The following is a 16031-nucleotide window of genomic DNA, read 5'->3' on the forward strand; positions in this document are numbered from 1 at the left end:
AAAAGAAAAGAAAAGCAAATGAACAAAACTTAATTAGTGGCTGTGGATTTCTGGGTTAGATCACAAAGTTCCGCCGAGGCTCTGAGAGATCACAAACACATACACACTGACACGCTTAAGCCGACTCTTTCATTAAAACATGCTCAAAGTGAAACTTGACAACATCTGCTTACATCTGCTGATTATGAGAACAGAATTAATCTGAATCATCGTTTCCAGCAGATTTCCTGTTTTCAAGGCAGACACACACAAAAAAAAACGACTGATGCATGCAAACATTTTGTCCTGAAGTTAAAGAAAAAAAAAGAACCCCACAGAAACAACTGTTTATTAAAGTATTTTATTTTTAGTTACCACTGAACAACAAATTCCCTGTCAGATATGAACTTTTACAAACATATGAGCAACACAAAATCTGAGCTAATATAGAGAAAAGAAAAAAAGGCCGTCTGTTCCATAACATATAGTCACTTTCTGACATGAGAGGAGCTTCATGTGAAGCCCTGCATGTTTAACACCACTCTGTGTGCCTCTGCTCTGTCTTTACAAAGCCAGCTGGTGGATCAGTGGCTAATGTGGAACATCAACAGATGTCTGTGTTATCCGTTTGAGCCATCGACACTCATTATATAAGAGGATCTCACTGCAGGTAACAGGCTGTCTGTCAGAGAGGACATGGAGCTCAGAGATCAAAGTTGTGTGTCTGTGCTGTGTGAAAGTGGATCCGCTGATTTAAAAAAAAAAGATCAAATGTGAGGCTCTTCTTCACAATTTAGTGATTATTTAGTGTATACAAAGATGGTTCATTTCAGATTAGTTCAAGTTTTGTTATCTGTCTGATTTGAGTTTAAAGGAAAATGTTGTTTAATACGTCTGTTTGGCATGTCTTCCCTACTGGGCTGGGTTTGCAGAGATTTAAACCTTTTGATGTCAGTGTCCATTAAATTTGTGGTGATCCACCCTGGATCTGCTTCAGTCTTGTGATAAATTCCTTATTTTGTGGGTTTCTTATGAAACAGTTAAAAATATCATGACCAGGAAGTCTGTTTTTTCTTTTATCTGTGCTCGAATGACTTCATTCACTGCAAATTATCACAAGGAAGTAGTTTATTTATGGTTAACAAAAAAAAAACTTTTTCAATATATTTAGTTAAAGATCTTAAACTTTCAATTTATTTCCCTTTTTTTAACTGCTTTTCATAATTCAAATAATCACATGGTCTCATACAAAAGTCAGGCTACATTCATATGTTTGGTGGATGTGTGATCTTGGAGTTTTGATGTATTTTTGGTTTTATGTTCTGCTTTTTCGTGTCTTCTTGTTATCACCAGCCATGACGAAAGGCAGACGATTATGGAACCACTGTGTGTGTCAGTCTGTCTGTTTGCAAACTATCTTAAGAAACACTCAACAGATTTTGTCTAAAGCAGTCACTGGATAGACATCTAGAACTAAATCACTTTTGTAGTCAAACTGATTCAAAATGGCTGCTCCAGCCAGTTGTTCTTCGCAAACACAAAAATAGCAACATTTCAGTCAATTTTCAGTCAATTTTACAGATACTGAGCCTAAATGGGGTGTGGTAGCAGCTGATTTAATTTTACATATTTTTGTTGTGTTTTATTTCCAGTGTATCACAGCTGTGGCGTGACTCCTTCTTTAGCCACAGCTTTTTGTGGTGTTCTTTTGCCAGATTCCCATTCTCACACTGTTTTGTTCTCCTGCAAAGTTTGTTTGCCTCAGTCAGTTTTCAGCGTGCATTTCATGCTTGGGCGGCACCTTTTGTTTTGTTTAAAATAAGGCCTATTACTTGTCTCAGTGTGTCTGCAGCAATGCCTGCATCTGAGTGATTAGGGCAATAATAATTACTCAAGAACAAATTTATTATGTTGAATAATAAAACATTATGGGATAAAGAACTTTTGATATAAGCATCAAACCCATAGTTGAATAGGCTTGGTGACTGATTTGTTTCAAGAATATAGTTACTGTATGTATCAGTACATGTTATAATATGTAACTTAGTGTTGTTAAAGTACTATACTAAATAAAAAAAGAAAAATGTTTGACTTGAGGTAGGTTTTGATAGATGTCTGCAGTGTAATAAGGAGTCTTTTCATTTCTACTGTTGGCTCTTGATGCAAACTGTCATATGTTGTTGTTTTGTTGTTTTGTAAAATTAAGACAGAGAGTTCCTGAAGGTAATATTTTCTAAATGGGAGAAAAATTAAGCCAAAGGTAATAAACTCTTCTCTTCTCGCAGGACTCTGTGGTGTGAATAAACCTTCAGCTACAGCAGCAGTAACATCACATGTGTGACTCTAAAACACAGAAAGGTCAGCAGTGATTGGGTTCAGTCAAACAAAAATCAGATGATAAACAAGCAAGAACTGATACTTAAACCATCAAACTGAATTTCTAGGATAATGACATGATTTTGGAACATCTTACCGGTCTTTGATGTTTTTCATGAGACTACAGACAAATATGCTGAGGATGAACAGTCCGTAGAATTTTGTGAAAAGCCAACCCCAAACAACAAAGTCAAGCACTTCCCTGAACAGCACCTTCATCCTGAGTGGGAAAAAAACACACTAGTATTGTAAAGTAGTGTTAATATCTCTGTGCAGATGAATTACCAAACCACAACTAAACCTAATTTGTTGACTCTGCCAGACATGATACATATTAATTTATTTTATCAACATAAAGAGAATTGATGATGTGTTTCTATGTTGCTATCTATTTTGATCAACATGCGATCTTTAACATTTGTTCTTGGTATATGTTACACCTTATTAAACAAATACAACATAATCCTAGCATTTTGTTGGTCTAAAGGAATAGGATTCAGAGCAAATAAGCTCAGTGTTTGTGCTGTTGATCTGCTGCTTTCTGTGTATTTCTTACCTTTGCCTCCTCGGCAGCAGGGCATAAAAGGACAAGATGAGAGGCAGAAGCAGGCTGGACAATATTTTCACTGGTAATCCAAACGTGCCCTGATAGGTTACCCCATAGCCCAGAAGAACTGAAACACAAATGTTAACATAGTTTATGAAGTTGCTTTGGGTTTCAGTACGCAAACAATTTGTGCGACTATAGGAGGACTATATGACTTCTTTTCTAGGCTGTTCAACTAAACCTAAAAGAAATCAGTTATCTTTCAGATTTTCCTGGTAATTAAAAAAGTTCATTTTGGTCTGAGACTAATTACAGCTGGACATATTTAAACAGTTTATTTCCTAGCCTTTTTGTAGTTATCTCTGTTCGAGCTAAGATAATTAGTAGTTGCAGTCACAGTAAGATCACTGAAAGAGATAAAAAAAAACTAAATCAGAAAGGTTTGTTCCTAATTAAATTGTCAACATGTTACCCCATTGTGTTTTATATGTTCTTACTAATTTACTTAAGATCATCTTTTCATTTGTTTGATCAATTTACAAACACACACATACCCATCATTGGGCTGCCAGTGGACTAAATTACACCCAAATCAGGCCATTCCTGCTGTACGTGAGTGCATGTGTCTTTTGTCCATCATGGTGAAACACTGTCACACCTTAGATGAAAATTCCAGGATTTTTAAAAATGCTTTCCAGCTGGGTCCATTTCTTTGCAAAGACTGCATATATCTGTTTGTGCTGGCTAGCTTTTGATTCCAGATTGCGGCCCTGCAATAACTCGGAACATCTTGGCAGCTGCAAAAGCCTCCAGCTTGTTTCTACATAATTTAGAGGCAGCTGCTGACAGAGTTTTTAACGCGTGATTGTGTGAGGAACTGTACCATTCTGTACATCATCAAAATGGAGAGGAGGCTCTTTGGTGTTTTCTGGCACAGTAGAGTTAGCTATCTGCTCGGATCTGTGGTCTGTGAAAGATGTCAGCGTGGTAGCTAATTTTCCTCCTTTCGTTTCCTCTTCTTCCACTTTGGTGGTCTCCAGAGGCATCTGTGCAGAAGTTGGGTCACAGCTGGGAACCCCCTGAGACCCACTATGAGTGATCGGAAAAGAAGCAAGATCTAAACACATAAGAAAGACATAAAACAAAACCTTATGTTCGAGAACGTGTGCTCACAACTGCAATTCAGTGTTTTCAGTTCCTCATTTGACCCACCTTTGTTCCAAAGGAAATTAATGGCATCTTTGTAGCCATTGTGGAACGATTGTTCTAGATCCTTGTTCTAGAAGGGACAACAAAAACACACTTATCATTTACACCCCTATATCATCACTTCCATAAGATTTGCTTTTAATTTCAAAAACCAAATTTCTGTTACAAAATATTAAAAAAATAAATAAATAATGATAATAATAACAGTTCTGTCTCTGTGTTATGACAAGCTCTAAAACCAGGCTGAAAATTCCTAAAATTGTAAATTTATGAAATTAAAAAAGCTGCACTGAAATAGTTTTTTTTTTCAAAAACCCTGGATAAAAATAAGTTTGAAGATTTATCTCTTGTTATTTCAAAATGTAAAAGATCAGTATTAGGTTGCTTGGACTGTTGATGAGCAATGATGCATTTAAAATATTTGTAAAAGTACCAGAGGCCAGCAAATTGGTAATAATATTCACAGTAAGAAAATAGGAATCACAGTGGAAAGTACTTCCTTAAGTAGCTTAGTGGGGTTCATATTAAGCACACAAAAGGAGGAGGTCATGCTCTTTGATTCAGAAAGGTTTAGAGGAAAAGATCCATTACTAATATCCTTTTAGTTGCTCCCTTTAGAAGATCTCCACAGTGGATCATCTGTCTCCATCTCACCCTATCTCTGGAATCCTCTTCTGTCACGCCAACGCTTTGCGTATCCTCCTTCACTACAGATATGAACTATTTTATTGGTCTTCCTCTTTCCTCCTCCCTGTCAGCTCCATATGTTGAATAAGGAGCTGTCAGGGACCCATCATTGATAAGGTGGAATAACAATGATGCAACATTCAGTTTAAGCTGTGATCATTTCTAATTCCTAATAATTGTTTTTTTTTTTTACAAAGAATTACGGTAATTTTTTAATATTAGTTATGAAATACAATCAGAAAACAAATTCATAGTTTAACTGTGGAGACTTGACTGGAACTTATGGCAGCTTCGTACTCATAGACAGGAAAATCCATTCGTCTGGCACAGTCAAGTGATAAAGCAGATGAGAGTACTAGATCTAATTTGTGGCCCCTTTAACAGACTGAATGTAAGAAGTTTCTGTTACAAAACAGTCAAAACAAGACCAGATATTGTCAGTTTTACATGCAATGTAATACAGTGAGTATCTGACCTCCAGAGTCACAGAGGAAAGGGCAGTGATCATCCTGAAGAAGTTAGCCATGTTGGTTTTGAAAATGGCTCCTGTAACCACCATTTTCACTGTGCAAGGTGGGTCAGTGGGACAGATGTCAGTGTCTCCAGAGAATGGGCACACAGTTAACGTAGATGACTCTGGGATTCTGGGCATGATGCCGCTCAAACCACCATCTATATAGTGCTGTTAGATAGGATTCGAAATGTGACAAAAGGAACTAAACCCAACACTAGAAAGATTTTTTTAAAAATCCTGAAAATACTCACTACTCCCCTGAAGAGTGGAGGCAGAAAGCCACAATATCCAGGCAAAAAGCAGCTGCACAGCAGAGCCTAAGGACAACAGAGAACTATTACTCAATCAGCAATCATGTTGGTATATGACTGTATCATCAGAAGAAAATATTCTACCGATGAATGTATTCAAGTTGTCATATTTTAGGCAATTTTCCAGCATTTTCCTCACAGAAACACCACCTTAATCTGATTGTGGAGTTTAAGTATTCCCATGATCCTGAGGAGTATGTTCTCTGGAGCTTTCAGGGAGAAGTCAGACTAAATGATCAGATGCAGCAGGCAGCCTTGCAGGACATGCCTGCAAGTGCCTGATGGTCAAGCCTTGGATCCTGGGGCTCGGCCGGGCCAAGCCCCAAAAAACGACAGGAGCCCACCTCCCTGTGGACCAAGATTCTTCCAAGAGGATGAGGGTTCACTGCAATCTTTCCAGGTTTAGAAAATGTGCTGGACAGTTGTTAATACAATTTTAGTTTAAAAAATCTCTTATTTTTTCTTTTCTTGGCCAGGCAGTCGATTTGCACATGAGGATTCCAGTTCATGTCTTAGATTCAGGATTCAAATAACTCAGAATCTGTAATGCTTGATTTATTCAAATCCTTCATGCAACGCAAAGTACTAAGACCAAAATCTAAAAGTATTTTGCATTAACTAAAAATACTCGGCTGAAATTTTATTTGATGAGGAATATATTGAATATTTGCTGTTGCAGTTCAATAAGATAAAGAGTCTCACAAAGTATTTGTGATTGCAACAAATTCTTATTATTAATATTAATTATTGGGAATGGTTTATATTCTGATTGATGGTTTAGTTTCTAAAGATTCTGGCAAATGAGACTAAACAATAAAAATCACAGGTTCTCTAAATAATTGCAATACAAAGAGTCAGTTTTCTTTTAACTGATGACTGGAAATGTTCCGAATTCCTTTAGTTATACATGTGAACCTCTGATGCTTGTTTCAAAGTTTTATATTTGCAATCATTTTTCTCACCACTGGGAGATTAAACTTACTTGAACAACATCTTCTTTGGACTGGAACTCAGATATGATAACTTGCTTTCCATCAGAGAGGCGGGTTACAGCGATACCAAGGCGGCCGGTCGCCAAACGGTGGGCATTAGAAGGAAGATGTTTGCGCATAGATTTCTCTAGCCACTGGAAAACATTGACTGATGGGTTTAATAATCCCCAGGTGGTAGCCTTCAGCTGTTTGGCAAACAGAAGCACCTCATCCCTTATGGCAACTGCAATGTAATAGGACATTGAGCTTAAAATAACTTTTTACACATAGTCAAAGTAAATTTGGAGTAAAAAGTTATGGTCGCTTACTCGGGTTTACGTCACAGGCCACAGCGGCTGCAGCCAGAGATCCGGCAGAAGCACCGAGGATGTGGGGCGCTGACTTCAGAATCCAGGGAGCGTACCTCAGGAAGCCCAAGGCAACCCCCAGCTGGTAGATGGACAGGAATCCAGATCCAGAGAAGGTGATGTCGTGGGGAAATTTAAAGGAGTGAGACCTGGAGACACTGGGAGTCATTTTCCAAGATATTTCAGTAATTACTTTAAATAAATAAAAAAGTATTAATGCTGTAATAAAGACTCAGGTTATGTTCTCCAACTCAGGTCAGACAGCTATGAACTGAAACAGGCCTGCTGGATTTAAAAACATCACAATTAGACATATCTTATTTGTCATGCCCATGTGATGTAGTGATCTCAAGGGCTTTTTTGTCCCCCTCATAAAGCACTTTCTGTCCTTAAGTTTACTACATACTTACACAGAAAGTGTAAAGAAAATCCAAAAAAGGTTAAAAACAAAAACAACTTCTCATCCGAGGAGCTTTCTCATTTCAGAAATAGAGCTCCTTGGATGAGCGAAACGTCTTCAACTACAGAATAGAAGTCCAGCTGTTTTTGTTTTTAACCTTTTTTGGATTTGCCATGGCCTGGATGACTGAGAACCTACACCAGCATAAAAAAATCCTACTGTTTTTAAACATGTTTTTAGACATTCTTAATTGAGTTGGAAGCCAATGAGCAGTAAGCAGAGGAGCCAATGTGCTCCCACAGCATCCCCTGCAGGTGTAGCTTTGACTCTAAATGAAACAGGAAGTTCTGAGAATATGAGAATTGCAGCTGCCTGTTTGAGGGCCTCTCATGCAACGGCTTTGCAGTTTTTATTTCTGTGTTGAACCACAATTTGTGTAATCATGGAAACAAATACTGGTAGTGTTTTTTTTTTGCATCTGTGTAAGAAAATACACCATGGGACAAGCTTTGTGTGTCATATAAAATATTCATTTAAAAAAGGCCAGAGAGACAATCAAGCAAACATCTCATAAGACATCTTAAGGTAAAACCGGCACTGGAACAAACACAAATATTTGTTGCAAGTCAAGGCAATTGTTCTCTTTTTGACAACCACCTGTTTTGAAACTGAGAAAATACAAATCAAAGCCACCACTTACCAGCAAGATTTGTATAGGTGTTGCAAAAAAAAAAATCAAAATCTATATTGAACAATGTAAAATTGAAGTTATAATGATTACATGAATGAAGGTTGATGCTATTTTCCCAAAGATTTCTTACTGTTAGTGTTCATTTACACAATAAAAACATTAAGCTGAATCTGCTTAATACACCTTCCTTTATTATATTACAAATATCTTTAGTTGCACTTCCATCCATAAACTGGTTCAATCTAGTTAATGTGACAATCTTTGGGGTTTTTGTGTATTTTTGATTGTGTTTTTTGTTTGTTTGTCTTGTATTTTAAAGTTCTGTGTTTATTTTTAATTCTGTATCTTAACTGTATCTTGTGCTGTGCCTTTTGTTTGGTTTAAAATAAAGTTTATTATTTATCTCATCTGTCTGTGTTTCCAGCTACATCTGAATTTAAGTCTTCTCAACCTTTTTTAAACAATTTGAATCACTGGGTAGTCCTGAAATACATTTCACTTAATTTTGGTACAATTTTTGATTTATACCTTTCTTAATTTTCTCAATTAAAAGAGGTGGTTTCCATCCATCCATTCAGCCATCCATCCATTTTTTTTACCTGCTTTTCCTTTCCGGGTCACGGGGAGCTGGTGCGTGTCTCCAGCAGTCACTGTGCGAGAGGCGGGGAACACAAGTGCTCTTTAATACCAAACACCGCAGAGGCTGACAAAATCCAATAAAACTTTAACTGAAAGATAAAAAGTGAAAGACTGCATTGTTAAAATGTGGCTCAACATGTAGCTGTCACTGTTTTCTATTTAATGAGATCTGGAACATACACACACAAAAAAAAGAAAAACAGTGGAGCTACAGTTTATTTTTAATTGTATTGCATGTGGTTTTAACTGGAATGTTTCACTAAATACCTGATTATTTTAATGAAACAAAGCTGCATTAAAGTTGTTTTCACAAAAGTTGACTGATGACCAGCATGTGTCCATATGTCTGTTAGACATGCTCTCTTATTTTTCTTAAAAGTTGCTCTTTCTCTTAAACCTCAACCCCAGAAGATGCTCTTACACAGCAGAGCCACAGAAAAACAATGTTGTTTGCAAGCAGATGGAGATATGTTTAAAGATTCTCATTTACTAAATAAAGTCAATAGTTACAGCATGAGCAAGCTTTTTTAGCTATGGGTCGACTGTGGCTCAGTGGTTAGAGCTGTCGTCCTCCAGTGAGAGAGTTGGATTTTGGACGTCACCAGTGTGCAGTCGTAATTAAAAAAAAACATTTTACCAATATTCTTTTTTATTCCATTTTGCAGCTCTCCGATGAAGTAACACCTCTTCTTCGATGTTAACTGCAAAAGCCTCCAGTTCCTTTCTATAGAAATTTGAGGTAGCTTCTGAAAACAACTCTTCAGTGTAAGTATTTATGAGAAATTATACCAATTTTACTATTATGAAGATGATCTTTTAGCATTTTCTGGCAAAGCGACGGTAACCATCTGCTTGGATCTGTGGTCTGTGCAAGATTTCAGTGCAGTAGATTGTTTTTCCCCTTTTGTTTCCTCTTTTTCCACTTTGGTGGTCTCCAGATGCACCTGTGCAGAAGTTGGATCACAGTTCTGAAACCCCTGAGACACACGAAGAGAGGAGAGGAAGTAAGACCTAAAGACAAGAAATACATAAACCAGAAATTGAAGTTTGCTAAAGTGCACACACAACTAAAATTTGGTGGTTGTAGTTCCTCATCTGACCCACCTTTGTTCCAAGGGGAATTAATGGCATCTTTGTAGCTGTTATGGATGCCTGTTCTAGCTCCTATAATAAGAAAGGACAACAAATGTAATGTACAAACACCTATAATGTGCAACAATGTATTATCATTTGCATATGTTTTCAAAATGTGAGGACATGTTTAGGTTAGAAATCAGTTAAATGTTTAAGTCCTCAGCATATTAGGTCATAGCAATAGAAGAGAGGATTCTGTGAAACTCAATTATGTTTCCCTATCTTATCCTTTTTGTCCTGTTTTCAGGTTATGGTGTTTAAGAACATATATAACTTGTTTGCTTTAAACATTTGCCAAATATTTTGATGCTTTGTGTCATGGTTTTGGATAAAGTTTGTTCATCCTGCCGTGAGTAAAATAGCAACAACAGAGGCGACAGCACATTTTTGTTATTATTGACAAACATGATTTTATTGTCCCGTACATTGAAAACTGTAGAGCATGGGATTGGTATGCCTTGTGTAGATGGTAATGTGTAAATGTTAAATGCAGAAGCTAGCAGTATTGCAGATGAAAGATTATTGCAGCCATGTTTGATTTAATTACTGTAAAAATTACGTGATCTATATTAGGAGTTATTACCAGTTTACCTGACATGCATATTTTTGGTGTGTGGGAGGAAACCAGAGTACTTGTAGAAAACCCACGCATGCACGGGAAGAACTGTAAAGCAGCATTATCCTGGAAAAGCTGCATTTCTCTGTCTCATACTGTTTGTCCTGTTTTCAGGATCTTTAGCATCCTTTACCCTCCCAACAACCCCTTGATACCTGCAACACAGATTTGAAACCAACCCCTAGTTTAAACTTTGTTCTTAGAGACTAAGAACAAAGAATTGTTATAGCACATTTAAAAATGACAGCTTTGTACGAAAAGTCATGAAAATCCATTAGTCTGGAACAGTCAAGTGATAAAGCAGATGAGAGGCTCAAATCTAATTTGTGGTCTAATTTAACAAACTGAATGTAAGAAACTTCTGTTACAAAACCTTAAAAACAAGCATGCAAAGCAAATTTGGAGTAAAAGTTATGGTAATTTACTCAGGTTTGCTTCACAGGCCACACCAGCGGAAGCACCGAGGATGTGGGGCGCCGACTTCAGAATCCAGGGTGCGTACTTCAGAAAACTCAGATTTGTAAAGATTTTAGTTTAGTTAAGAGAGGCAGCTATGAACTGAAAGATACTGAATAATTTGTAGGTAGTCACAGATGTACATATATTATCATATCCATGTGATAATGGACAGAAAGTATGTGACAGATAATTGCCAAAATTCAAATTTCTTTTCCAAAGTTTATAAAAATCCTTGTGCATGATTGAGTTTGCAGTTATTCAGAGAGATCTGGCATACAAAAAAAGCCAACGAGCAATCAGCAGATAAGCCAATGTGCTACTACAGCATCCCCTGCAGGTGTAGCTTTGGCCCAGTATTAAAGTACTGAGAATATGTGGACTGCAGTGGTCTGTTGGAGCTGTAATTATTGCATAAGAGCATTGTAGTGTTGGACAATGATGTGTGTGAAAGGTATGGCGTTATCAGTAAAACCACTGATGATTTTGATTTATTTAAAATGTTTTTTGATCATATACTATATATAAACATGTAAACCAAGTTTGGTTGTGACTTTTGATTTTAGTGCAACAAAAAAACACTATTGGTTACACTTTACATGTCATAAAAAAGATTTATTTTTTAAAAGCAAAACAGAAAAACAACCAAAAATCTCTTAAAACACTAAATACATAATCTTAAAGTCAAATCTGGAATAAACAGAAATTAGTTCTTTCGTATGTGTGTGCAATCACCCCAACTTCATCCTCTTTTTCACGACAACCTGCAACAAAATCCCGCTCACATACAGCACTTACCTGCAAGATTTGTATAGTTTACACACATAGACCCAAAACCAGCCAAGCTGAGCAATGTAAAAGTGATGTTGTGATAATTACTTTGATAAATATTGATGCCATTTTTCCCGCAGATTTCCTTTAAACTTACTATTAGTGTTTATTCACACAAAAAGCACAAAAATCAATCTCATGGAAAACTGTTTTTTTCCTACATCTGTTAGCACGTTGTCCAACCTGTTCGTACATGTTTTTTTTAAAAAGCTGAATCTGTATAAGACACACTCTGTTATTTATTTGGTTTGAATTGTTGTAGTATTTCTGTCCACATGTTTCTATCCCACTGCAGCACCCGTCGGAGGGGGCTGTGGAGAAGCCCGATCAGGCGAAACCTCAAAATGGTCCTCGCTGAAGTCATGTGTAGGGCTGCTGTCTGGAAAGTCCTCACCCTGAGGTGAAGTATGTTCTGGGGACTCTGTGTCAATTTGATGCTTTTTGATGTCCAGTGGGAGCTTCAGAAACCTGAGGGAGGTCAGAAGGCACTCAGTAAATAACAAACGTTCTTCTCTGAGAAGACAAAAGAACGTTTGTGACAAAAAGGAAGGAGCAGAAACCTGAAGAGGAGTTTTTGTCCTCGCTCCTTTTTGATGATGTTGAGCTTGTAGTAGTGCCGCAGTGCACGAGACATTTTCTCATAGGTCATGTTTTCTCGGTTCTGTCAATAAAGAGAACATCTCATCAAGATTCTGTGTTGCGTTCATATTACTCCTGTGTGCCTTACTCTTTCTAAAGCTCTAACATCTGGTCATTTTCTCCTTTCCAAAAGAGCCTCACCTTGTGGTTCCCCCAGAGACGTGCCAGTCCATTAGGGTCAACTACCCGGAATACGTGGCTGTCTGGATCTTCCCACCGTATGTAGTCTTGGTAACGCTCATCACACAGCAGCTGGTACACATAGTCCCACAGCAGTCTGCACTCTGGTCAGGAACAAAACAGATACACCCAATATTTTGTGCTTCAAAACAAAGATGCTTTCTTCAATTATTTTGATTTGTAGCTTTTTTAGCTATGCATAATGCACAGCTTTATGCATTATGCAAAAAATTATTGCAACAACAAAGTTATTTTATGCTACATTAAAATACAATTAAATTAACCTTTCGAGATACTTTAAGTTTAGAAGACATGAGTATAAGTGCAAACAATGTGAAAGAGGCCTAAATGGTGCAGACATTCCTATATGAAGACCAAAATAAGGGCTAAAACATTATTTGGTATTTATATATTATGTATGTGTACATGTATGTATGCATATGTATGTTTGGAATCTCATGCCAGTCTCTCTCCTTCTGGATCTATTGCCTCTATGACACAACCATGGATAAGCAGCAGGAAATGGGTGGACGGATGAATGGATGATACTTCAATGCTGAGACTGTTAGTCTTTTTTATTACTATTATTTGCACTGGGTGAGAATTTAGAAAAAGTGCAAGCAAAAATATGAACCACCAGCACTCTTCTGAGGACGCTGTTAACAAATGAACATTACCTGGTATGCGACCGCTGGCTTTGTGCAGCGGACTCCTCGGCTTCTCTCGACTGGACAGGTTGAGAGGTTCCTGAATGACGCTCTCTTTGGGGGGAGGGCATTGAACGGGTTTATGGGGCAACGTAGAGACAGATGCTGAACCATCTACGAAGAAAAATGAATAAGTGATCGAAAAGTCGGGGTTTGCATGGATTAGAAATCCAGATTACATTAGCCACCACTAATTATTTTGCACCCACTTTTATGTGCGAGTGGAGCTGAGTAATAAAAAACGGGGCGATTTCTGAGAGGCGACATCAGCTCAGGCTGGCTGCCCACAGCGGCAGCAACAACTGCAGGCACTGTCATGTTGGCAGCGGCAGGAACTACAGGAGAGAAATATGAGGAAACGTGAAGTGCTAAACAGAAAGCAAAAGCAATTTAATAACACTCTGAGTATTTTAGATTAACAGGTTTATCATGTAATGTTTAACACAAAGAGGGTATTTTAGGTTAGATCTAGCATGTAAAGCAACACAATAAGTTAAGAAAAACTGAAATATTAAAATAATTTTTATGAAATTCTATGAAAGCACAACAACTTAGAATGTCCTACTTCCTACAGTGGAAAGCACCATTTTATGGTTGCGCCAAATCACGAATGTGTTCAGTTGCACCATATTTAAGAGCAGTTTTATGACTCTGACTTTTTACTTATCGCAGCTTCACAAGGAAATGCTCCGCTTTTTGTTCCAATACAATCAAATGACGGACTTAACGAAGCATAGATCATTCGGAGAGGACAGATAGACCATCGACGTATTGCGTAATGTGATTTCACAACACCTGCACCGACACATTGCAGGATAAGTGAAGGGAAAAGAAAACAGGCAGAGATGGCAGACCATGTGACGGGGAGGGTTGGGTAAGTTCGGGAGCTAAGGTTTGTCTTCTAATAAATGCTGAAAAAAAAAAAAAGTGTAACTTGGCCTCACACGTGTTTATCAGGAAGTACTTAGACCCACACTTTAACAAGAATAAACTAGTCAGATTTGATAAGCAATACAACTCGAAAAAGATCAACTGTCAGTATAATACTGAGTGTGGATTGTTTATTTGTGTGTTTTGTACTGATGTTCCCTCTTTTTCACAACCCTTTGCATACAAGACATAATAACCCATTTGTGTTGTTTTTCATAATTTAAATCTTATTTTGTTCCACTTTTTTATTACTGTTCTTTTCTACAATAATGCACACTTTTGTCTCTTTTCCACGTTTACTAAATAAAAGCTTTGTTCTCAGAAAGACAAGAAGACTTTGGCACAGTATTCTTTAAAAATATACTGACAGAAGTTTGTAAGCTATCTGCTGTAGATTCTCAGTCATCCAGGACATGGTAAAACCAAAAGAGGTTAAAAACAAAAACAAGTGGACTTCTATTCTGTAGCTGAAGCTGTTTCGCTTCTCATCCGACTAGCTTTCTCAATTCAGAAGCTTCCCCAATCGTAAGCTATTTGTGAATTAGTAACAATATGACATGATGCACAGCGAATTTACTGACCGGTGGTGTCGCTGACCATCACAGGCTGTGGCTCCTTGACCGTATGGGAAGATTTCTGGCAGCTGACTGGATCCTGAATGTGTCTGGCTCTCGCAGAAGGAGAAGCACTCAGGGGCTCGCAGACAACACTCCTCCGTTGTTGCTTCACGCACTGAAGGATCTCATAGAGGACATCACCTATAGGAAAACCAAGGGTCGAGAGCAGAGAAAAGGGCGTTGAGGAAAACTGGGTGTTTGTGTTTGTGTGTTCTTCTGCACATTTTTTTTAAATTATTATTTCCACCTGAGCTGGGACAGCGGCGTCTGAAGTCTTCTTTGGTGAGTAGGCACAGGGCTCTGCCGTTCATCTCAAAATGACCCTTCTCTGGCCGGCGCAGCGAGTACTCCTTCTGGGCCCAGTGGAGCCAGTGGGCAACGTCCTCCTTATCCCACAGAGATGGGTTTATTCCTGGAAAGCATACAGTTTTAAAGCATGGGGAAGCATTCCTAATATTCACTGTAACATTTTTTAAAAAAAGGTGCTCACTCAGTCGTCCAGGTAAGTGCCACAGGTCTTCCTGAGTGGGAGCTTGAGGAGGGGGGGAGTGATGCTCGCTTGCAGGCAGGGTGACCTGCCTCCCCTGCGTTAAGAGTGGAGGACTATCTGCTCGGGTTTCATGCTATCAGCAGCCACACAAACAGATACAAACTTCAGTACTTATCAGCTACAACCCGGCCATGCAGCTCAAAGATAAGTTTGATTAGAATAATAAAAAAAAAACCTAACTTTTGCCCCCCACCGAATTAAAGCCATTAGACTCCATATATAAACGTAGCGAGGCTTTCTACCTGCTGTTTACGAGAATAAACATGATCCAGAGAGTTCAACATACCTTGATCAGGGGTGACGGGGAAATGCTCGCCATGGAAAGCTCCCTCTTTTTCTTTTCGCTTGTATCTAAACAAAAACAGAGCGGCTTCCTCACCAGCAGACAAACAGCGGAATAAACTGAACGTCACACTCTTCCAGGTAAAGAAAACAGCATAATATCCTCGAAGATATACACACACAGAGACAAAAAAAGTAATCAGCACTATTTTCACATTCGAGCCTTCCGGGAAATGAAAACGAAAGAAACACAATCCTCGCAGGGGGATGTGCGCAAAACAGGCTGATTGGAGGAAGCACCTTTTCCAGAAACATGAGCGCGTGTTGGTGAGACTGACAATTATTACAACTATCCATAAAGGCGTCGAATAGAATTATGTGCCGTGAATTAAAATAA

At 38.1% G+C, this 16031-nt stretch overlaps 2 protein-coding genes across 2 annotated transcripts; both read right to left on the minus strand.

The window, feature by feature from the left end:
• Nucleotides 1–322: 322 nt before the first annotated feature.
• On the minus strand, nt 323–7222 carry LOC108235201 (patatin-like phospholipase domain-containing protein 2). Its single transcript, XM_017415035.3, has 9 exons — nt 6924–7222; nt 6606–6838; nt 5564–5629; nt 5274–5480; nt 4115–4181; nt 3786–4019; nt 2912–3029; nt 2453–2575; nt 323–2322 (listed from the first exon to the last, which is right to left on the minus strand). Exons 1-9 carry the CDS (start codon nt 7129–7131, stop codon nt 2292–2294), a joined length of 1287 nt encoding a protein of 428 aa, XP_017270524.1. The 5' UTR covers nt 7132–7222; the 3' UTR covers nt 323–2291.
• A 4270-nt stretch (nt 7223–11492) lies between these two features.
• Nucleotides 11493–15885, minus strand: etv7 (ETS variant transcription factor 7). Its single transcript, XM_017414941.3, has 9 exons — nt 15639–15885; nt 15293–15425; nt 15050–15214; nt 14767–14943; nt 13465–13590; nt 13226–13369; nt 12510–12652; nt 12290–12390; nt 11493–12197 (listed from the first exon to the last, which is right to left on the minus strand). The coding sequence occupies exons 1-9, from the start codon at nt 15669–15671 to the stop codon at nt 12011–12013; spliced, it is 1209 nt and encodes a 402-aa protein (XP_017270430.1). The 5' UTR covers nt 15672–15885; the 3' UTR covers nt 11493–12010.
• Nucleotides 15886–16031: the final 146 nt, after the last annotated feature.

Source organism: Kryptolebias marmoratus, linkage group LG8 (genome assembly GCF_001649575.2).
Source record: "Kryptolebias marmoratus isolate JLee-2015 linkage group LG8, ASM164957v2, whole genome shotgun sequence".
NCBI lineage: Eukaryota > Metazoa > Chordata > Actinopteri > Cyprinodontiformes > Rivulidae > Kryptolebias > Kryptolebias marmoratus.